This window comes from Erinaceus europaeus, chromosome 6 (assembly GCF_950295315.1).
Source record: "Erinaceus europaeus chromosome 6, mEriEur2.1, whole genome shotgun sequence".
Lineage (NCBI taxonomy): Eukaryota > Metazoa > Chordata > Mammalia > Eulipotyphla > Erinaceidae > Erinaceus > Erinaceus europaeus.
In genome coordinates, this window is record NC_080167.1 from 55187580 (window position 1) to 55212631 (window position 25052).

Here is a 25052-nt window from a genome sequence, read left to right on the forward strand (position 1 = left end):
TCAATATATATATGCACATATATATGTATATTTATTTTTTTTCTTGATTTTCTTATCTTTATTTTATTAGGTAAAGACAGAAGTCAAGAGGAAGGGGGGAGATAGGGAGAGAGACAGAAAGACACCTGCAGCCCTGCTTTACTGCTCGCAAAGTTTTCTCCCTGCAGGTGAGGACCAAGGGCTTGAACCTGGGTCCTTGTGCATTGTAACATGCACACTCAACTAGGTGTGCCCCACCCGGCCCCTGTATATGCATATTTATATATTCATTTATTGGATGGACACGGAAAGAAACTGAGGTGAAAGGGCAATACACAGAGAGAAAGAGAGTCACCTGCAGCATTGCCTTACCACTTGTGAAGCTTCCCCATCACAAATGGGGACCAGGGCCTTGAACCTGGGTCTGAGAGCATGGTTACCTGTGCACTCACAGTACTTTTAAGCCCTCAACTGACATTTTCTGTTTCTTAGGTAGCAAAATCAAAATAGTCCAGCAGAGGGCTCCAGAGCTATTCTAACTTCACTATAAAGCTAAAACAGCTACAGAGACAAAATAAATTTAGAGCTTTGTTTTGGCAACTATTACAAAGGTACAGCATCTAAATTGCATTGACTACTTTTTTTGAATTGGCATTTTTATATTATGATGATACAGTATTTGGACCTCCTGCCTGCTAATTTACTTGAATGGATCCTGTAGCTAGAATCCAGGTTTTAAATAATGTTGTTATAGACTATCTTAACCTTTAAGGGAGAATGATTTTAAACTGATCTTTCTTTTAACGATTTTTTCATATATATGTATGTATTTAATTGGGAGGGTTAATGGTTTTCAGTGCACTTGGGTACAATTTCTCATTGCATTATACATAAGGACCTCAAGGTTTCCCTCTACCCGCTTGCTTCCTTATCCCTTGCTTTGGGTGTGATACACCACACTCAGTCTAAGTTCCACCCTATGTTTCCCTCTACTGCTCTTGCTTTTTTTTTTTTTTTGTCTGCCCTTCTTTTTTTTTTAATATTTATTTTATTTATTTATTCCCTTTTGTTGCCCTTGTTGTTTTATTGTTGTAGTTATTATTGTTGTTGTCATTGTTGGATAGGACAGAGAGAAATGGAGAGAGGGAGGGGAAGATAGAGAGGAGGAGAGAGAGATAGACACCTGCAGACCTGCTTCACCGCCTGTGAAGCGACTCCCCTGCAGGTGGGGAGCCGGGGTTGGAACCGGGATCCTTACGCCAGTCCTTGTGCTTTGCGCCACCTGCGCTTAACCCACTGCGCTACAGTCCGACTCCCTGCCCTTGCTTCTTAAGTTCCACTTATGAGTGAGATCATCTGGTATTCATCCTTCTCTTTCTAGTTTATCTCATTCAACATGATGCCTTAAAGTTCTATCCAAGATAAGACAAAAGAGATGATTTCACTATTTTTAACAACTGAATATAGATCCTCTTAAAGTAACATATGTTGCTGAGTTGCTATCTGAAATACTAATCTGTGGTCAAGAGACTGCCATCTATCAACTGTAATTTGAATTCCTTTCCTCAACTAACGTTCACCACATTGGCCAAGGATCAAATCCTCTGTCAAGTTTCCCCTCTACCTGCTTTCTCCCTATCCTTTCCCAGAATCCTTTACTTTAGGTGTGATACACTGCACTTAGTCTAAGTTTCACCTTGTGTTTTCCCAGAAGGTGTTTGGGGAGGATTAAAGTGAGTCTTTGCCCTCAAACATCTCCACCTTCACATTCCCTGGATCATTACAATTATAGACATTTTTTCAACATATATTCAAGATTAGGAAACGACCTTAACTGTGAGTAACACTGATTATAGGGTGTTGACCACTCTTACTGGTTTAATTAAGTAATCATTGCATAGTTTGTAATTGCTCAGTATTAGCTCTAGAGTTCAGAAGAATACAATGAAGATAGGTAGTAATAGTTTTAATATTAATTCAGAGTTTTTACATATGTGGCTACTTGGGTGAGGTGACTTGCTCAGGTTCACACAACTTAGAACAAATTCAGAGTTGGTTGAGAGATTTCTGAGTTGGAACATTGATGGTAGTTATAAGATCAGCTTGAATATTCACAAGTGATCCCCTCATGCTGTTTTGGATTTTGAGACTCCTTGGCCACTTCGCTGCTTCCCCCACCCCAACCCACCCCCAGTAATTTTCCCCGTCTCAGCGGCTCTTTTCACCCCTCTTCTTTTTTTTTTATTTTTATTTATTTATTCCCTTTTGTTGCCCTTGTTGTTTTTATTGTTGTAGTTATTATTGTTGTCATTGTTGTTGGATAGGACAGAGAGAAATGGAGAGGGGAGGGGGAAGACAGAGAGAGGGAGAGAAAGATAGACACCTGCAAGACCTGTTTCACCGCTTGTGAAGCAACACCCCTGCAGGTGGGGAGCCAGGGCTTGAACCAGGATCCTTATGCGGGTCCTTGTGCTTAGCGCCACCTGCGCTTAACCCGCTGCGCTACAGCCCAACTCCCTTCACCCCTCTTCTAATGGACTCATTAACTGAGGAACTAACTAGCTCCCTAATTGGCTCCCTAATAACTCATTTGCTTCCTAATTTACCTCGAAATCTTGTTTGTGTCACAGGTTTGCTGATGGCAAAATGCAGATAAAAATGAAGCAGTTTTTTGTAGTGTAGCATGATCTGATTGAAGAACAGTAAAAAAGAGGTTTCTCATTTAGCTTTATTTTAAAATGAAAAGTGACACCATTTACCTTTATGTTTAAAAGTAAACACAACCCCGCCTCTCTTTTGTGACTAAACATGACCAAAAACTTACCTTTACTTTACCCAGTCTACACTTATGCATATATATAGAGTGAGAAATTATATTATTACAATTTAAAAATATTTTCCAGGATAATTCAATGGGTAGAATACACGTGGTGCCAGGCTTAATCCCAGACGCCAAGTGAGAACAACTATGAATGGCTCTCGGGCGCCCTCTGGTGGTTAAGTGGTGCTTTGGAGTCTGAAATAAATAGATTGGGTAGGCTGCTTGGTAACATGCACAAGATCCTTGTTCCCTGGCACTACGTTAAACTTTCCCTTTTTCCTCTCCTCTCCTCTCCTCTCCTCTCCTCTCCTCTCCTCTCCTCTCCTCTCCTCTCCTCTCCTCTCCTCTCCTCTCCTCTCCTCTCCTCTCCTCTCCTCTCCTCTCCTCTCCTCTCCTCTCCTCTCCTCTCCTCTCCTCTCCTCTCCTCTCCTCTCCTCTCCTCTCCTCTCCTCTCCTCTCCCCTCCCCTCCCCTCCCCTCCCCTCCCCTCCCCTCCCCTCCCCTCCCCCTCCCCTCCCCCTCCCCTCCCCTCTCACCTCCCCTCTCCCCTCCCCTCCCCTCTCCCCTCCCCTCCCCCCTCCCCTCCCCTCCCCTCCCCTCCCCCCTCCCCTCCCCTCCCCTCCCCTCCCCTCCCTTCCCCCCTCCCCTCCCCCTCCCCTCCCCCTCCCCTCCCCCTCCCCTCCCCTATCACCTCCCCTCCCCTTTCCCATTCTTTTCCCTCTCTCTCTCTCTCTCTCTCTCTCTCTCTCCCTTTCTTTCATCTTTCCTACCTTCCTTCCTTCCTTCCTTCCTTCCTTCCTTCCTTCCTTCCTTCTCTCTCTTTCTTTCTTTCTTTCTTTCTTCAGAGCAAGATTAAATTCTGGCTTCTTTTGGAGCTGGGGATTGAACCTGGTATCTGTGTTACCTCAGACAGTAAAGTCTTTCTACGTAACTAATGCTATCTACTCCAGCCCATGTATTTAAAGATTAATGAAAAAATTTCCAAATATTTTTTCTTTTCTTTTAGAAAGTGATGTTCCTACTAACTGTCCAAGTCAATGGTGGCCCTATTCAGGACATTGCTACAAAATTCACAGAGAAAAGAAAATCCAAAGAGACGCCTTGACTGCATGCAGGAAGGAAGGGGGTGACCTAGCCAGTATTCATAGCATTGAGGAGTTTGATTTTGTTATCTCCCAGCTGGGCTACGGTAAGAACTTCACACCAGTAACATGCTGGAGTCTCTTCTCTCCCTCTCACCACTGGGCAGTGAAAACTATGTTTGAACTTAAAGTTCACATAAGGATTTAAGTAAATGTGATGATAAATATCAGTCCTATCTAGATCTCATCATGGAATTTAAAGAGTTATTTTATTTTAGTATTATTATTATTATTATTATTATTTTTAAATTTTTTATTTAAGAAAGGATTAGTGAACAAAAGCATAAGGTAGGAGGGGTACAACTCCACACAATTCCCACCACCCAATCCCCATAACCCACCCTCTCCCATGATAGCCTTCCCATTCTCTAGCCCTCTGGGAGCATGGACCCAGGGTCTTTGAGGGTTGCAGAAGGTAGAGGGTCTGGCTTCTGTAATTGCTTCCCCGCTGAACATGGGCATTGACTGGTCGGTCCATACTCCCAGTCTGCCTCTCTCTTTCCCTAGTAAGGTGTGTCTCTGGGGAAGCTGAGCTCCAGGACACATTGGTGGGGTCTTCAATCCAGGGAAGCCTAGCCAGCATCCTGGTGGCATCTGGAACCTGGTGATTGAAAAGAGAGTTAACATACAAAGCCAAACAATTTGTTGAGCAATCATGGATCCCAAGTTTGGAATAGTGGAGAGGAAGTGTTAGGGAGGTACTCACTGCAAACTCTAGTGTAATCCTGCTTTCAGGTATATATTTTGCAGTAGTTTATGGATACGTGTGCACATACGCTCTCTCTCACAGAAACTGGTGTATGTCTAGGTTATGGGACTTTGTTAGAAAGTGAACTACCTGAGATGAAATTAGAGTGTACTATAAAAGGAAAGGTCTCACCCGAGTAATGAAGCTGAAGGGTTGTCATTCCACACGTGAAGTCTCTGGATACACTCTGAGGTGAAGCATGTTGAGAGTATTATTATTTTTTAATACTAGAGCACTGCTCAGCTGTGGCTTATGGTGGTGCTTGGGCCTGAACCTGAGACTTCAGAGCCTCAGGTATGAAAGTCTTTTTGCGCAACTATTATGCTATCTCCCCATCCTGAATTTAAATAGCTTTTATCTTGTAGAGAATTTGTTTTTCTTTTTAACACGTTTCTAGATAATTTTTAAAAAATAGATTGTCTATATATAGTTGGACTCAGAGGAGTCTAATTTAGATATGTCAACAATGGACAACATTTGGAATGATTTAAGTGTCTATGTACACATATTTCTTTCTTCCAGCTTTTTTTTTTTTTTTTTTTTTTTGCTTCCAGATTTATTGCTGGGGCTCAGTGCTAGCACTATAAATCCACTGATCCTGATGACTATTTTTTTCCATTTTATTTGATAAAACAGAAAGAAATTGAGAGAGGAGGAGGCGTATAGAGAGGGAGAGAGAAAGATAGGCATCTGCTTTACCACTCAGGAAGCATCCTCCCCCACCCCCCATAGGTGGGGAGTGGGGTCTTGAAACAGATCCTTGTACTGATCCTTGTGCTTCTTATTATGTTCACCTGCACCACTGCCTGCTCCCTTCCAGCTTCTTAAAGACTTTTAAAATTGCTCCAAAAGTGATACAGTGGATAGATAACATGTTGGACTTTCAAGCTTGAAGTCCCAAGTTTATCTCCATTATCTAATGTACCAGAGTCATGCTCTGGTTCTCTCTATTCACACCGTCTCATAAATAAATACATACATTTTTTATAAACTTTTTTATTTTTATTTTTTTTTAGTATTTTATTTATTTTATTTTTGAGAGAGATGCAGAGAGAAAAAGACACAGAGAGGAATACAAAAGCACTGCTCAGCTCTGGCTTAATGTGGTTCGGGGGACTGAACCTGGGACTTCGGAGCCTCAGGCATGAGAGTCTCTTTGTATAACCACTATGCTATCTACCCCCGCCCAAATACATATATTTAAAAAAGATTTTTAAAATTGATTTTTGAGATATAGAGGGAGAGACCAGAGCACTGCTGACTCTGGTATTAGGTGGCACCAGGGATTGAACCTATTACCTCGAGTTTTAGGCATGCAAGTCCAGTGTGCTACCACAATATTATCTCCACAGCCTGAGGCATACATTTCTTTAAAATATTTACACAGGGCTGGGGATATGGAACATCACTGGACTTGCACCAGCAGGCATAATAACGTGTGCCCTCCAGGGTGAGCCACCACTCAGCCACTGATAATCTTTTCTATGGATTTTAAAAGCACAGTTAATTATTTGAATCTGAACACACTAATTGTTTAACAAATGACTACTTCAACTAAGGCTTTTCTTCTAATCAATCTGACAAATCTACGTTCACAAGGTACATATTTCTGAAGCATCCAAGCTGTGCTTAGAAATTATAGAAGCAATAAGGGGAGACAAGTTTATTAAAAAAAAAAAATGTCAGGAGTTGGGAGGTAGTGCAGCGGGTTCAGCACAGGTAGTGCAAAGCTCAAGGATCTTGGTTCGAGTCCCCGGCCCCACCTGCAGAGGAGTCACTTCACAGGTGGTGAAGCAGGTCTGCAGGTGTCTATCTTTCTCTCCCCCTCTCTGTCTTCCCCTCCTCTCTCCATTCTGTCCTAACAATGGTGACATCAATAACAACAATAATAACTACAACAACAATAAAAAACAACAAGGGCAACAAAAGGAAAAAAAAATGTCTTGGGGGTCCGGCAGTAGCACAGTGGGTTAGGCACACATGGCCTCCAGCTCCCCACCTGCAGGGGAGTCATTTCACAAGTGGTGAGGCAGGTCTGCAGGTGTCTTACCTTTCTCTCCCCCCCCCCCCGTCTGTCTTCCCCTCCTCTCTCCATTTCTCTCTGTTCTATCTAACAATAACAGCAATAATAATAACCACAACAATGATAAAACAAGGGCAACAAAAAGGGAAAAGCATAGCCCCCAGGAGCAGTGGATTCGTGGTGTAGACACTGAGCCCCAGCAATAACTCTGGAGGCAAGGAAGCTCTCGGGAAGCTCTTTTTTTTTTAAATAAAAATTATTATCTTTATTTATTGGATCAAGACACCCATAAGTCAAGAGGGAAGGGAATGATGGAGAGGGAGAGAGACAGAGAGACACTTGCAGCACCACTTCACCTTTTGCAAAGCATTCCCCCTGCAGGTCAGGACCAGGTGCTCGAACCCCGGTCCTTGTGTATTGTAACATGTACCCTCAACCAGGTGCACCACCCAGGAAACTCTTAACAGTTTATTATGATTGTGGGACATGGGTGCTTAGACTTTCAGGTTTGACCTTAAATCTGTGAGGCACATGGAAGATCATTTTGAAGACTGTATCTGCTACTCTGCAGATCTTGATCTGCCAAATTAAGTGAAAGAAAAAAGGGTCATCCTGGCAGTGTCATTCACTACTCTGGAAATATCTGCTGGGGCTGGCACAAGGCCAGACTGAGACTTCTCCAAAAGTCAAGTTAAGTAACAACTTTTTAGAAGGAAGAGACTAAACCATTTAGGGAAATACTTATATAATGTGGCATTTTCCTTTTATTTTCCTAGTATGACATTATCTTTACAATCATTTGGCAAAAAGTTTTGTTTTGCCAATTGATGAACATAAGTCAAGCATTCACAATGGAATTTCCCATAATGCAAATTTAATATGGAATTTTATATTCTTTTTTCTTTTTTAAATTTAGACTATGCATTTTCTCTCTCTTTTTCTCTTTCTTCCTTCTTTCCTTTCTTTCTTTCTTTCTTTCTTTCTTTCTTTCTTTCTTTCTTTCTTTCCTTTCTTTCCTTTCTTTCCTTTCTCCTTCTTTCTTTCTTTGGCCACTAGAGTTATTGCGGGAGCTCACTGCTTGTACAAAAACTCCACCACTCCAGGTGGCCATTTTTATTTTTTCTTGATAAAGACCAAGAGAAACACAGAGGAAGAGAGCTGGGGAGAGGGAGCTAAAAAGAGAGGCACCTGCAGCACTGCTCAGTGCTCCTGTAGCTTCTCCTCTGCAGTTGGAGACTGGACTTGAACCTTAGTCCCTGTGCATTGTAACATGTGTACTCTAGTGGAAATACCACCGCAAGTTGATGGTCCCTTGTTTTTTTTTATTTTTTTAATTTAGAACTGTATCTTTTTAGCCACAAAATCTTAGGCCTTCAATTCTGTACTGTTTTAGTTATGATATTCAGAAGCTTAGAATTACAAATGCTGAATCAAATCTGCAGTGTTCTTCATAGAATTTCAAAATGGTACCATCATCACATTTTGTATCTATTATTTCGTTTTGTTTGTTTGGGAAACCCAAATTTAGATTAGGTGCTGTGAAACTGATTGTTTTTATAATAAGTTTCATTTCTTACTTGATTTTTACTGCTGTGTCATAGTGAAAATGGTAAAGATTCATGTGCCTGTTTAGACTAAGAAGAGACTGTTTGGGGAGACAGTCCAATTCCTCAGTTTATTCAATTTTTCACTGTATAGATTGTTTCCAATGCTATTACCATGCCTGAACTTCATTAGAAATATCTAGGATGTTCCTCACAAATAGTAGTGTTTCAGAGGAGTTTTTATTTTGAAAGATCCATGAAATTTATTAGTTATCAAGTAGATTTGTATAAAAATAAGCTATCATATTTGTGCCAATATGCATGCAGCTAATATGGTAAGTTATTTATAAAGAAAAATAGTTTCTGGGGTCTCTCAGTGTCATACTTGGTTAAGCTACGTAGTACTGTGCTCAAGGACCCAGGTTTGAGTCCCTGCTCCCCACTTGAGGGTCTCTTCACAAGTGGTGAAGTTGTCTCACTTTCTCTCTCCCTCTCTATCTCTGTCATATTTGTCTCTGTCATATCAAATAAAGTAGGCTAAAAAAAAAAAAAAGGAAAGAAAATGTTCATCATGAGTGGCAGATTAGCAGTGCTGGTACAGAGCCCCTTGTGGCAATAAAAATAAGTAAATAAATAGAAATTTCACAAGACAGAGCATAATGATAGCTTCACCTGAATTTCAGTTTAGCAACTCCCAGGAGAAAGAATTTATGCCAGCACACAAAAATGCAGTCAGTTTCATAATGTAAACAATACTGCTACACAATTAAACTAACGTTGACAACATACAATGCGGCTGACATTCCTGTTTATAGGAGACTAACACTGGAGAGCATGATAATTACATTATTAACAGAATAGAAATGTTGATAAAGCATGGGACCTTTCCGGTCTGATAACATTCTGATCTTTGGAAAGAAAACTGTGTAAATTATTTCTGTATTTTTCTTCCTCTTTAGAACCAGATGATGAGTTATGGATTGGCTTAAATGACATCAAGATTCAGATGTACTTTGAATGGAGTGATGGGACACCAGTAACATTTACCAAATGGCTTCGTGGAGAACCAAGCCATGAGAACAATCGGCAAGAAGATTGTACTGTGATGAAAGGCAAGGTAAGAGACTGACTGATGACTGAGGGCAAGCAAGGACGTTTCCCCCATTCTGCCTCACTTGCTGTTCAGATTGTTTCTAGCTTAAGTAAATTGACATAGATCAAAGATTAAGGTTGAACCAAAATTCAAATTAAATTTATAGAATCGCTCCCATCTAACAAAACTTATTTTTCAGAAGAATTAGAGAAACTTTTGGTCTGAGGGTGGTGTTAACCAGTAATGAATCCCTTCTGTTTCTGTTCTAGGTACAGAATATATCTGACTTGACTTATCAAATTAGAGCCTTGCCTCTACTTTAGACAGTTTTCCTGCATAATAAATGTAGGCTTAGTTAGGTCTGTTCTGGGTCGCACTGCCTGAAATCTATACCTGCAGAACTACATTGGGTTTAGGATGCATGATAGTGTCAAATATATTCCCAATAAGACAAATTATTTTTTCTCTTTTTAAAATAACTTTTTTTCTTTACATTTTATTGGGTAGGACAGAGGGAAATTGAGAGAGGAGAGGGAGATAGAGAGGGAGAAAGAAAGAGAGATACCTGCAGACCTGCTGCACCACTTGTGAAATGTCTCTCCTGCAGGTAGGGAGTGGATGCTTGAACCTGGGTCCTTACACATGGTAATATGTGCACTTTACCCCATGTGCCACCACCCAGCCCTTCAAATGAGTTTTTCTTTCTTTCTTTCTTTTTTTTTTTTTTTTTGTGTGTGTGTCTCCATGATTATTGATGGGGCTTGGTGCCTGCAATCCAAATCCACTGCTCCTGGAGGCTATTTTTTTCCTTTTGTTGCTCTTGTTGTTTTACCGTTGTTGTTATTATTGCTGTCATTGTTGTTAGATAGGACAGAGAGAAATGGAGAGAGGAGGTAAAACAGAAAGGGGGAGAGAAAGATAGACACCTGCAGACCTGTTTCACCACCTGTGAAACGACCCCCCTGCAGGTGGGGAGCCAGAGTCTCAGACCAGGATCCTTACTCTGGTTCTTGCGCTTAGTGCCGTGTGCGCTTAACCTATTGTGCACCACCCAGCCCCTGAGTTTTTCTTAATAGTTGATGACCATGATAGCTAAGAGGCTGGGTTTTGGTGTCTTATTTATGTCTTCATTTGCAAAATGGGTTTGCTGTTTGTACCTCGCTCACATGACATGATGTTGGTAAATGCATGTAACGTACATACAAATGCCTGGACCAATTATTGTGCAGTATTATTAGCCAATATATTTTTTGTCATTATAGCTGTTTTTTTTTTTTTGTGAGCAAAAGCTTAAGAAAAGAGGAGGTATTAATTATCCAAAGAAAAGGTAAGAAAGTGTTCTAAAAAGAGAAAATCAGAGCATTTATGATACTCATTAAAAAAACCAAAAAGATTATATGACTGTGAGCAGAGAGTGAGAGGTGGAAGAGTTGGTCTGGACAATAGCATGAAAATGCAGTATTAATTTGAGAGTGATGGCACAAAATTTGCAGCTTACAATATTCCTCTGTCTGAAGGCTCACGTTACACAGAAGTGAGACCAAATGAGAGATGGGGAATTAAGGCAATGAATACAGAAAGCATTTTTCTTTTTATTTATTTTTTTTAAATATTTTATTTTATTTATTTATTCCCTTTTGTTGCCCTTGTTGTTTTATTGTGTAGTTATTATTGTTGTTGTCGTCGTTATTGGATAGGACAGAGAGAAATGGAGAGAGGAGGGGAAGACAGAGAGGAGGAGAGAAAGATAGACACCTGCAGACCTGCTTCACCGCCTGTGAAGCGACTCCCCTGCAGGTGGGGAGCCGGGGTTCGAACCGGGATCCTTATGCCAGTCCTTGTGCTTTGCGCCACCTGCGCTTAACCCGCTGCGCTATAGCCCGACTCCCAGAAAGCATTTTTCAAGGTGTTAATTAGTTCAAGGAAAGAGACTGTTTTAATGTGAAATCTCTTTTTTTCGGAGGGTGGACTCCGAAGCAGAGAGGAAGGTAGAGTCGCCCACTTAGGAGGAGATTTATCAACAGAAATGGAAAGAAGGAAAGAGAAATGACTGGTTTTAGGTGTGTGTGTGTGTGTGTGTGTGTGTGTGTGTCTGTGTCTGTGTTTAGTTGCCACTAGAGTTATCACTGGAGCTCAGTGCCTGCATAATGAATCCAAGCTCCCAGTGACTTTTATTTCCCCTTAATATTGTTTTTTTTTCTTTTTTGGATAGAGACAGAAATCTAGAGGTAAGGGAGAGATAAAGAGGAAGAAAAAGAGAGAGAGAGAGGGAAAGAGAGAGAACCATAGCATTGCTTCACCGTTGGTGAAGCTTCCCCACAACAGATAGGACTAGGGTCTTGAACCTGGGTCCATGCATAGCAATCTGTGCATTCTATTAGGTGCACCATGGTCCCCTCAGCTGTGTTTTCAAGTTTGATGTGTTTATGACGTATATATTTGCCTAGCTTGGAAACAGCTAACCATTGACATTGCTATGGAGACTGCAATATATAAGCCTGTTAACACCAACACATCAAACATCTTTATCTTTAGATTTTTCTCAATGGTGGCTTGGACAGCTAAGATATAAAAATATATTGGGACAGACCCCCAATTGCACATTGGGTAAGGTGCATGCCTTGTCTTGTACACCTAGAGTCAGACATTGACATGACGTGGGAGGTGCTATGCTACTGAGGGAAGCTCTGGTGCTGTGGTATGTCTCTGACTCAGTCTCTATCTGAATTAAAAAAAAACTGATCTGTGTGAAGACCTGGCTTTGCCAATTCCTTTCCTTATCCCCTCCCCTAAAAAAAGGAAATAAAAAAGCACTAGGGATATAACCCCTCTCTTCCTTTTCTTATCTTTTCTTTCTTTCTTCCTTTTTTTTTTTTTTTTGCCATTGCTGGGGTTTTACCACTATGGGCTGACTTTTTTAGATAGAAAACAGAAGCAGAGACAGAGAGAAGGAAAGACACCACAATACCGAAGCACCCTCCAGTTGCATAACAAAGCAGTGCATTATCCAGAGTCCAGTTTATCATTTATTTGCTAAAGTCAATTTACTTTTCGTTTTGCTTAGATGTCCCTGTATCTTAAGAACTATAAATATTCATTTTCTGAGTTTTTTCTTTTGTGAGATATAACTACAAGAAAATAGCACAGAGCCCAACAACTGTTGATCAATGAATCTCCTTGCTTTCTGCAGGATGGGTACTGGGCAGACCGGGCCTGTGAGCGCACCCTGGGCTACATCTGTAAGATGAAATCACAAGCCCAAAGTCCGGGAATTGTGGAAGTAGATGTAGGCTGCCAGAAGGTGAGTACAGAATGTATGCTGTGGGCCAGGGAGATTGCACAGTGGCAGTGCATATGAGGTGCATACTGTGTTCCATTCCCAAGCACCACCACCTGCTAGAAATGAGTGGTGACCTGGCTAGTCTTCAGACCAGCAAAGACTGTGTAAGCCGCTTGCTTATTTGTCATAGAGAACCAGAGGTCTCAAGCATTTAAGCATTCAGTGGTTCACTGTAAGAGTTTGGTACTGCTGTTTAGACCTGCAGGTGTCAAAAAACAAAACAAAAACCACAAATAATACTATAGTGCTTCAACCTCACCTGGAAGATGGCAGTACCTGTCCACAGCTCTTTTATTATTTATTATTATTATTTGCAGATACAGGCAATGGCCACTGCCGAAACAATTTATTTTTTATTTATAAAAAGGAAACACTGACAAAACCATAGGATAAGAGGGGTACAACTCCACACAATTCCCACCACCAGAACTCAGTATCCCATCCCCTCCTCTGTTACCTTCCCTATTCTTTATCTCTCTGGGAGTATGGACCCGAGATCATTATGGTAGTGCAGAAAGTTGAAGGTCTGGCTTCTGTAATTGCTTCCCCGTTGAACATGGGCATTGACAAGTTGATCCATTCTCCCAGCCTGTCTCTCTCCTTACCTAGTGGGGAGGGGCTCTGAGGAAGCAGGGCTCCAGGACACATTGGTGGGGTTGTCTGTCTAGGGAAGTCTGTTTGGCATCATGGTAGCATCTGGAACCTGGTGGCTGAAAGGAGAGTTAACATAAACCCAAACAAGTTGTTGACTAATCATGAACCTAAAGGCTGGAATAGTGCAGATGAATAGTTGGGGGGGGGGTCCTCCATTTTGTAGATAGCTAGTAGGCCTATTTTAGTTATATTCAAAGCACCTGTGACTATACCATCCCCCCCCCCAGCCTGAAATCTTATAGGTAGGTGGATCCAAGTTATTGTCTAAAAGCATAGAGAAACTCCAAAATCCAGGGTGCATGTTTATCATTTTCCTATTTGATTGCCGAGTTGCTCCTCTTCCTCTTTGTCTCTTTCTCACTTCTCCTGGATAAAAAATAAAGACTAGGGGTCGGGCTGTGGTGCATCAGGTAAGCCACATAGTATAAAGTGCAAGTACCCGCTCAAGGATCCTGATTGGAGCCCCTACCCCACCACCTGCGGTGGGCGGGTGTCACTTCACAAGTGGTGAAGTTGGCCTGCAGGTGTCTATCTTCCCCTCTCGATTTCTTTCTGTCCTATCCAACAAATCTAAAAAAAAAAAAAAAATGGCCACAGGAGCAGTGGATTCGTAGTGCAAGCACTGAGCCCCAGCGATAACCCGAGAGGCAAAAAATAAAAAAAAACACAAAAAAAAACTAGATTTTTTTCTCTCCAAGAGTGCATATGAGCTGATCATATTATGCCAAACATTAGGATTCAAGGAATATAATCTAATACTGTGCAGAGAAACATAGAGCAGATACAGGAAATGTTAGAGGTACAGGATCTTGTGTGATACCATAAAGTTACCTCCTAGGCTTATTTAAATCATCAAAGCATGTAATCAGAATCCCCCCTTTCAGTTTTTCTGTTCTGGAAATTTTACAGCAAAGAAGCTATGACTCTTCAGATTACACAGAGGCCAGGCTAGAACCCAGGCTCCAGACCAGTGCATGTGATTTTCTACCAATACACTTGCATGTTGTTTACCAAATCATATGCACTATGAGTGATTGTATATTACTATAATTTTCTGTAAGTAATAAGCAATCCTTAAATTGTATACCATCAATATAAATTTTATATTTTCTTGTTTATCTTAATTATAATACCTGTGTTCCCTGGTAAAACCTAATTTGATCATCGGGACAGTAATACTAAAAATAATAAAATATCAACAACTGTTTGCTAAATATAATTATGCTATCAGTAACCTTAAAGGATAAATACTATATTCCTCATTAGAAGAAGAAACTAAAGTTCAAATAAATACTTTGGGCACTAGGTAGTGACTTTCTCAAAGAACTAAGAAGACTAGAAAAACAATTGATTCAACATCAAAGGAAAATATTAAGAATGAGGACTGGGAGATTACCCAGCCACTAGAGCACATGCCTAGTGTAACATGTATGAGATCCTGGGTTTGAGCCCTAGAACAATCTGGGAGTGCCATACAGAAGCTCTACAGATGGAACAGTTTCGTGATGTTTCCCCTCACTCTGTCCTTCTGTCTCTATCTGGGAAAAAATAAAAATAAAAAATTGGCCCATGGAGCAATGAAATTTGTTTGTGTAAAGTCCTATCACCTTTAAAAAAAAATAAGATAACAAGAATTTTTGTCTGGGTTTGGACACTGTGTTTTAAGGGTGATTTGGAGATTTCAAAGGCACAGGCCTGTTTTCATACTGATCTAGGACTGGGTTTTCAAGTCATTGTCCTTTATCTGGGCTATCACAAGCTAAGAGTGTGACATTGGGTGATTCTTAGATGAGAACTCTGGATAGTCATTCTGAACAGAGGCAAATGTAGATTCTTTTTATGCAGAAGTCCTCTTGTCCAGGCTGACTAGAAATCACACAGACAAGTATAAAATCTAAAATTATAAAATAGACCAACAGGAGCCATAGATGGTAGGACTAATGGATGTGACATTAAACTGAATGTGTTTTAAGAAGCTTATGGAAATAAAAGCTGGATTTGAAATTATGAACCAGTCACTAAGATTTGTTATGCAGTATTTACATAGTGACTCAGTTCTACATATCTATTCAGATCTAAAATCTAAATATTAATTCTGTTAAGATCTCTTCGAGTCCTTATTTACAGATGTGTGGGCATGCATATGTGTGTGTGTACACAAACATATATTTGTTACAGTGGTGAAAGTTTTGGTGGGTATAATGTGGGTTTTTTTTATTAGTTTCTAAATAATTGACAGTTATGAATGATTTTTAATTTCACTATATTGTGATCATATAAAGTTTTAAAATATTTCATTTGTGCTTAAATGGAATGCTCTTTTTGGGATCTGGGGGGGGTCTATTCATGTTATTTAGATAAAAGTTAGTAAATGTTCATTATAATTTGGTCTATGTTTGCTATGTATACATTGAACCATGTAGTTAAATCTTCTGATACATTGCTTCTCTGTTTATTGTGTAATTACTCTTTTCATTCATAATAGTGCTATTCTACCATTAAGTCAATGAAAAATAACACCAATATTGCAACAGGAGCTATTTTGCGCCTGCTAATTTTCTAAAAATTCTAACTGATTCCTTTTAAACCATTCTATGTCGTTAAGAGTGCTTCTTTAGGGGCCAGGAGGTAGTATAGCAAGTTGATCGCACATGGCACGAAGCACAAGTATAGCTCAAGGATCTGGTTGTGGGGAGGGGGATGGCTTCATAGGCAGTGAAGCAGATCTGCAGGTGTCTTTCTCTCTCTCTCTGTCTTCCCCTCCTCTCTTGATTTCTCTATGTCCTATCCAACAATAATAGCATTGGCAACAATAACAACAACAACAAGGGCAACAGGGCAACAAAATGGGAAAAACGGCCTCCAGGAGCCGTGGAGTCATAGTGCAGGCACTGAGCCCCAGTGATAACCCTGGATGCAAAAAACAAAAAAGGTGTTTTTTTAAAAAATAAATACATATATCTACATTTTTTAAAATCAAATTTGAGAAGCGTGATGTGAATTTACTAAGCCAATTAACTATTTCTTTACTCATTGTAGACATTTGGTCCTCTCATCTTTGTTCTTTTTTTTTTTTAACATTTTATTTATTTAAGAGAGAGAGACAGAGAAAGAAAGGGAGAGACAGAGATAGATAGATAGATAGATAGAGGATACCAGAGCATCACTTTGGCACATGGAATGTCTGGGCTCAAACTCTGGACCTCATGCTATGAGTTCAACAACCTATCAAATGCATCCCCACTCTGGAATGCACATCATTTTGTGCTCTTTAGAATTTCCATCATTTCTCACCACTCTATGTTTCATGATAATGGAATAATTGAATGACATTATCTAATAAATATGCCTAATTATCTGCTTGGTAACATTACTAGGGCTGGAAAAGGCATGGGTTCTACTGTTATATGATTGGACACACACTTTCAACCTTTGCAGAAGCAAACCAGACCTGTCAAAATGAGAAGGCTTACCTAACAACTGTTGAAGATAGGTATGTACTGATTTGAATTTAATTTAAAAATATGTCAAATAATAAAAGCTCTTCAGAAGAGCCCAAATGTCCTTGTAATTGACTTTCTAAGTAAATTATATGATTTTCTGTGTTGTGTTTTGTAAAGGTAGAAGAATTAAAACTATCAATTTGGTTAATACTATGAATACTTTGCTGCTTTTACTATTATAAATCAATATTCATAACAGCTTGCTAATAATTTAGTAATTATATTTTATAGCCTTGATCTTTTTTTCTAATCTAGTAGAGGTCAAATTATTTAAAGCAGGAAAATTTAGTAAAATTTGTCAGTTCAAAAATCCTTCATTCTGTCTTTACCACAGCTTCTACCAAAAAAGGGGGGGATGAGGGGCAGAAATAATTACTGATTTTTTTCATTCTTTTCCCATTCTTTACTTTGTTCAATTTACTACATTACTAATCCAAGAAAATCACATGTGCTGACAATTTTGCATAATTTTTGATATCTATTTAAATTTGGTGTGTGTGTTTAGTTATTTTCCTCCTACTCTTCTTTTCTGAAACACTGGGTTTAGGCACTACTTCATTTCTTTGAAGTAGAAAGCGAAAATTATTGAGTTTTAATGCAAGAAGTTAGGGTTGGAGAGAGAGCTCACTGGGCAGGATGAGTATCTGGGTATCCCTGGTATCACATGGAAGTGATAATATGACACTGGGATTCATTTTCTCTCTTTCTCTCTTCCTCTCCCTCAAAAAACTGACCTGGGAAAGGTAAAAGAAAGGTAAAGTCATATGAGGTCCTGATTCCTCAATATAAATAAATAAGTAAATAATTTAAAGCTATTGACCATTCGAGGCAGACCAAATAAATGTAAAAAAAAGCTATTTAAAAAAATTCTTTGAAAAATATTGTCAAATTTGTATTGTCCTTATAAAAGTATTAGAATTTCAGCCTACATCCTTCAAATTCTCTCATGTCTAATACATTGTATCACTTTGAGATGACTCTAACATTTGAAAATCAGAACATACATCATATGAATATTTTGATAAAGAGATAAGCTTCTCATGTTTGTCTTGCTGTGATTTTGGTGCCAGTGATGCCACCCAGGGCCTCCTTAAACATGGAAGGCATACGCTCTACCACTGAGTTAACATTGGTAGCAGCAGCTCGTCTCAGTTCCCTGGAGACCTATTCTGATGCACACTGTAACTAATCTTTAGGTCCATTAGAGCAATCTGTACAGATATTTCCCTAGCATTTATATTTCCAGTTTGTTTTCACTTGCATGCCTTTGTAATATTTATGTTCAGGTTAGAATTGTGAATGTTCTGTTCTGTCTGGGCAATGAGATTATTTAGACTAGAGTCAAACAAAGGCTCAACTGTCAGTTTGCTCTGTTGCATTTCCCTGCGTATTCCCTCTAAGTCTTCTGCACCCTCCTTTTTTTTTTTCCCTAAAATATTGGGACACCACTTGATTTTAGTTTTTGTTCCAAAGAGATTTTTTTTTTTTTTTGCTCAGAATGCTGCCTATACTGTTTGATGACTGTCAATTATGACCAAAGTTTTATTATGTTATTAACTAAATTAGCGCTACTACCGGATTATGCCCAGTACAGAGAAATACTTCTCTTTCGCCAAAAAAGGAGAAAAGAAAATTATGGTATTTATGACTTGGCTTCTAGTTCTTTCTAGAGATTGAATGCCCATATTTCTATGTTTCTCTTTCACTATGTCTTCTGTTTCAGAGCTGAGGGTAAAGTCCGTGCAGTTGCTTCAGTTTGTAGTGTCCTGACAAGCTTGTGGCCCTTTAGCTTGCTTTAGAATTGAGTATGGCACTAAAATTATAGAATTGAGTATGGCACTAAAATTATAGAATTGAGTATGGAACTTAAAATTATAGACCTTTTTTTTTTTTTTTTTTTAACAATGTGTTAGGCTTGGCAACATAGCTCACATCCATACTGTACTGCTTTGCTATGTGCTAGACCCAGAGTTGACCCTGTTCTGTACAGCATTGAAGGAAACTTTGGTGTTGTGGTCACTCACTCATTCACTCTCTGCCTCTCTCTCTTGTATCTAAAAACAAACAAACAACAGTTTAAAACGACAGTTTAAAGTGCCATCATTTTCTTGCATTTTTAGAACCATCTCACATTTTGAGAACAGATATATATATATGTTTGAATGATAGTATTAACTAAGATATGGGGTACAATTCTTCCATAAATTCACATTTCCCTAGTCGTTTATTTTTATTTATTATTTATTTAGCCTCCAGGATTATCACTGGGGCTCAGTGCCTACACTACAAATCTCTGCTACTAGAGGCTAATTTTTCCCTTTTGTTGCCCTTGTTGTTTATCACTGTTCTTGTTATTATTATTGTTATTCCTGTCATTGTTGGATAGGACAGAGAGAAATCGAGAGAGGAAGGGAAGACGGGGGAGAGGAAAATAGACACCTGCAGACCTGCTTCACCTCTTGTTTTTATTTTTTATTTAAGAAAGGATACATTAATAAAACCATAGAATAAGAAGGGTACAGTTCCACAATTCCCATGACCTGATCTCCATATCCCATCCCCTCCCCTGATAGCCTTTCCATTCTCTATCTCTCTGGGAATATGGATCCAGGGTCATTGTGGGATGCAGAGGGTGGAAGGTCTGGCTTCTATAATTGCTTCCCCGCTGAACATGGGCGTTGACTGGTCGATCCATACTCCCAGTCTGTCTCTCTCTTTCTAGTAGGGTGGGTCTCTGAGGAAGTGGCGCTCCCGTACACATTGATGGGTCATCTGTCCAGGGAAGTCTGGTCAGCATCTGGAACCTGGTGGCTGAAAAGAGAATTAACATACAAAACCAAACAAACTGTTGAACAATCAAAGACTGGAATAGTACAGATGAAGTGTTGGGGGTATTCCCTGCATGCTCTTGTGTACTTTTGCTTTCAGGTATATATTTTTCCCTAGTTTATGGGCACGGGTGAACCTATGCTCTATCTCAGGGGACCTGGACTATATCTAGGTTTGGGGCTTTATTGGGGAGTGGAACACCTGGAATGGAATTAGAGAATACTATGAAAGGAAAGGTCTCACCCGAGTGATGAAGCTGAAGGGTTGTCATTCCACACCTGAAGTCTCTGGACACAGTCTGAAGTGAAGCATGTTGTGGTGGCACTCGTTGCATTGATTAGGTTGCAGTATTATTTGATTTGAATTGAGAGCAGCATGTAGGAAAGTGGGCCCCACCCTAAGGTTCCAGGACTGCGGGAAATATAGGCTCTATAGTGGAAATGTGAGGTTCCTTTTGTCTTAGGGTTCAAGAAGACAATGGATAGTTATTGTTATCATCACATTATTTGGTGATTGGGTTAATTTTGGAAAGTCCCTTTGTTAGGGTTTGGGGTATAATACCCAGCATCTTGTATATAGCTCTGCTGCTGGTTGCTTCTGTTCTCCCTGGTCTAGGCTTTTGAGAGAGTCCACATATCAAAGACTCAGCCTATGTATTAAAAAGACTCCGTCTGTATTTTAAGAAGTTTTAGACATATGATAAATTTTCCCATCTCATATTAATTAAATAGTGGTTTATATGTTTACACTTTAATAGGAATGTACATAAACACCATTCCCACCACCAAAAGACTGTGTCCCATTTCCCACCCCCACACCCCGTTGCACCAGGAAGCCCAATGGCCACCCTCACCTTCACCACAGGGTTTTTACATTGGTGCCCTGCTCTCAATTTAATCAGATCCTACTTTTAGTTTCCCTTTCTGTTCTTCTTTCTCAACTTCTGTTGATGAGTGGGGACATCCCATACTCATCTTTATCTTTCTGACTTAGCTGACTTAACATAATTCCTTCTAGCTCTGTCCAAGATGGGTCAGATAAGGTGGGCTCATTGTTCTTAATAGCTGCATAGTATTCCATTGTGTATATGTACCACAGCTTTCTCAGCCATTCATTTGCTGTTGGGCATCTGGGTTCCTTCCAGGTTTTAGCTGTTATGAATTGTGCTGCTATGAACATAGATGTACACATATCTTTTTGGTTGGGCGTTTTGAAATCCTTGGGGTATATCCCCAGGAGAGGAATTACTGGGTCATATGGAAGGTCTATATCTAGCCTTGTGAGAGTTCTCTAGACTGCTCTCCAGAGAGGCTGGACCAATTTACATTCCCACCAGCAGTGCAAAAGGGTTCCTCTGTCCCCACAGCCTCTCCAACATTTGTTGCTGCTGTCCTTTTTGATGTATGCCATTCTCACAGGAGTGAGATGGTATCTCAAAGTTGTCTTTATTTGCATTTCTCTGACAATCAGTGACCTAGAGCAGTTTTTCATATGTTTGTTAGCCTTTTGGATCTCCTCTGAAGTGAAAGTCTTGTTCATATCCTCTGCCCATTTTTGGATGGGGTCATTTGCTTTTTTGGTGCTAAGTTTGCTGAGCTCTTTATATATTTTGGTGATTAGTCTCTTGTCTGATGTTTGGCATGTGAAGATTTTATTTATTTGTTAATGAAAGGGATAGGAAGGGAGAGAAATAAACAGACATCACTCTGGTACATGTGCTACTGGGGATCGAACTTAGGACCTCATGCTTGAGAGTCCAGTGCTTTATCCACTGTGCCACCTCTGGAAACACTCCTTACTAGTAGTTTAATTATTTTTTCTTAATTATGTATTATTTTTGTTTCTTATCAGCTCTGGAGAGGCAAAGACTGGCAAAGAAACCATAGCACTAAAGTTTTCTTCACTATGGTGGGGGCTGAGCTTAAACCCAGGGTGCATACCTGGTAAAGCAATGCACTATCGCTGAATAATTTTAATATTGTCAAATTAGATCACAATTACTGAATTACTGAATTACTGAATTACTGGCCAAATCCTAGCGCAGCTTCATAGAGATGAATGCTTCTTATGTTGACTAACAGAAAAAAATGTATAAAAATATGTGTAAAATTTAGTTCATTTTCCTTTTTTCTTTTTAAAGATACGAGCAAGCCTTTCTGACTAGTTTGGTTGGACTGAGGCCTGAAAAGTACTTTTGGACAGGACTTTCAGATATACAGAACAGAGGGACCTTTAAGTGGACTAACGAGGAAGAGGTCCAGTTTACCCACTGGAATGCAGACATGCCAGGTATGTTCAAGTGCCTCAGTATGAATGTGGTGTGTGTGTGTGTGTGTGTGTGTGTGTGTGTGTGTTTGTGTGATGAAAATCTAACTGTGCCTCAGTGGTGCATCAGGAGACAGAGCTTGGCTGGGTCTCTTTATGTCATTGCCTGGTATGTGACTCCCATGCTAAGCCTTACAAACCTTAAATTTTATTTTATCCTTGTAACAAATTTGATGGGAAACTATTACTTTCATTTTAAATTTTAGTTGACTATAAAATTCTTTCTACCATGAATTTGGACTAATTTGCTTTCCTTGTCATAGTAACACTTCCCTGTCTCTCTGTAAATTTTGAGTTGCCTTCCTTATAAGTAGCTTCTAAAATAGACTCTAAACTTCTTTTCCTTTGTTATACATTGGAATTGTGGCATATGACATTATTCTTCAGATAGGATAGCACCAGGAACTCACCCTCTTCTAGCCCATATATTTCACTGTGAGAGGGTAAAGAGCTAAAAAAGAGTAATAGCTCAAGTACAAGAATGTACTGTTTGTCCTAATAAACTCTCATCTTCGGAAGTTCTTTTAATTCATATTCTCAGCTGTTATTAAGGAAAGTAAATCATTAATTTAGATAGCGTGGCTCTTATATAGTTATTCGACATTCTGGATAGTAGTAAGATTGCAGTTTATTTTGAATAATTGGGCAGTATAATAAAAGTTGAATGTACTTCTGAACATATGTTGATAATTGTGCTAATCCTTACTTGCTATACAACAGCTCTTTATTTTACTTGTGTTGGTCCATTTGGCAATGGGACATAAAATTTTAATTTTGAAATCTTCTTAGGGAATAAAAATTGATCAAACTGTAGCTGAAGGAAAGCAGGGGGGAGCTCTGAGAAAATTTGTTTGAAAAACTTTATCTCCTAGAGCTTTGAGAGTTACACTTACATGTTGAATGTCCTATAAAGGAACAAGAAAAAATAGGCCTCAATTTAGCAGTGAGGGATTGATGCTAATATTTTCAAAGCTCTCAGCTCATTGCATCATGAAAGTAGCCATACAGTACAATGCAATTCTAAACTATAAGGCCTAATGTCACCCTCATTTTCTTTTCCTTTTTATCCACTAAGTTAAGCAGTGATACTCATATTTTGTGGAGGAGATACATTCAGAGTAACCTAGTGCCTTTAATAAAATCTCTAATCAGGTATATTTTATTTTGAAGTCTGTGAACAACTTTCAACCTTGGAGACTGCTAGGGGTAATACGTCTTAAATAATCTTGTGGGGTAGGGGGTAGGACATAGGACTGTGCTCAGGGTCTGGTACCACATGAGAATATGATAGACAGCACTGCTCCCTCTCTCCCTTTCCCTTTCCTTCTCCCTCACCCTTTCCCTCTCCTTTTCCCTTTCCCTCTCCCTCTCCTTCTCCAAGATCAGTAAGAATGAGAAAGTTGACCCAAGGAGAGAGCTCTGCAGTGATATTTGTTGCCTATGGTCAAGACTCTGTTGCTACATTAAAAAAATTATTTTAAGAAAAAGTATTAGGGGTTGGACAGTGTTGTACCCAGTTAAGTAGACACATTACCATGCATGAGGACCCAGGTTTGAGCTTATGCTTCCCACCTGCAGTGGGAGAGCTTCAGAACAGTGAAAAAGTCTGCAGCTGTCTCTCTTTCTCTCTCTTTTATCCCTCCATCCCTTCTCAATTTCTATCTTGTTGGGTAGTATGCCAGCTCCCCCTGGCTTCTGCTTAACCATATGCCTATATAGGGATTGATTTGTTCCCATTCAAAGCTTTGGTCTATTTTACATAAACCACTTTTACATTTACATAAAGCACCACACTCCCTCCAGGGCATTGGTGGTTTAGTGGTAGAATTCTCACCTGCTCCACCCCCTCTCCTTGTCACACCCTGATCCTCTCCTTGTCACACCCTGATCTTCCACCAGTCACTTTTCTCTCCACCCTCTCTATGTCACATCCTGTTCACACCCTACTTGGGAAGTATATATAAAGACAACATTGTTCGTTTTAGTTTGAGTTTAGCTTAGCTTGGTATAGATTGCGCTGTGTCCTGCATGAATAAAGAGATACTGCGTACAACCCAGCCATGAGTCCCTGGGTCGTCTGTTACCTGCCCATGAAGCCAGCCCGGCGAAAACAACACTATCTGTCTTATCAAATAAAACATACAAAAATAAAGGGAGAAAAGATGGCCATTGGGAAGGGTAGATTCATCCTACAGGCACTGAGCCCCAGAAAAATCCTAGTGATAATAAAAAAATAAAATAAAAAAGAAAGAAGTATTATCTGTAATTTATGTGATTTAGGTAAATTTTATCATGCAAAAGTTTTTGTATCATTGTGTGTTTAAGGGGTCACCTGCTAGGTGTTAGAAGTATAAAATGTCATCAAGATGCCTGGCATTTGAAAGCATAATTCATTTAAAGTCTAGATAACACAAATTATAGGTAAATAAGGATTCAAAATAACACAAACCAATTGCTGGAAGCTACAGTATCTCTCCTGACATGTACCCATGGTATGCAGATTTTTATCAACCAATTTGACACTTAGTGTTGAATTCTCTTGTGTGCATGACAAGCCTTCAGCAAGCCATCTGTTAAGTGAATAACACTTGATCTATTTGATTTAATGCAGGGCGAAAAGCAGGATGTGTTGCCATGAGAACTGGAATTGCAGGGGGCTTGTGGGATATTTTGAAATGTGAGGAGAAGGCAAAATTTGTGTGCAAACACTGGGCAGAAGGAGTGACTCGGCCCCCAGAGCCCACAACAACTCCAGAACCCAAATGTCCAGAGAACTGGGGTTCCAGCAGTAAAACAAACTTGTGTTTCAAGGTATGTATAGATTGCTAAAATAATAGAGAACAAGGAATATGCATCAGATTAAAGAATAATTTAATTACTTAAATTGAAACCAGGCAAAAGAAGAACTCATCCACAGCACCCTATTTCTACCTTTGGGAATTTGGACTTAATTGATTTTGTTGAGAGCTCTCTGGGTGGAAGCTATGACTAAGGTTACATTTAGACTAACATAACTCTGAGAAACTCTTTTATTGCTGTTTCATCATTTTTT

General features: G+C 39.6%; 1 protein-coding gene across 1 annotated transcript in view; it reads left to right on the forward strand.

Annotated features, from left to right (window-relative positions):
* Window positions 1–25052, forward strand: part of MRC1 (mannose receptor C-type 1) — a 113581-nt gene that overhangs the window by 44165 nt on the left and 44364 nt on the right. The window contains exons 7-12 of the mRNA XM_016189657.2: window positions 3806–3988; window positions 9216–9373; window positions 12540–12650; window positions 16721–16836; window positions 21816–21964; window positions 24612–24811. Coding sequence (XP_016045143.1) covers window positions 3806–3988; window positions 9216–9373; window positions 12540–12650; window positions 16721–16836; window positions 21816–21964; window positions 24612–24811 — 917 coding nt within the window. The remainder of the gene's footprint in view (window positions 1–3805; window positions 3989–9215; window positions 9374–12539; window positions 12651–16720; window positions 16837–21815; window positions 21965–24611; window positions 24812–25052) is intronic.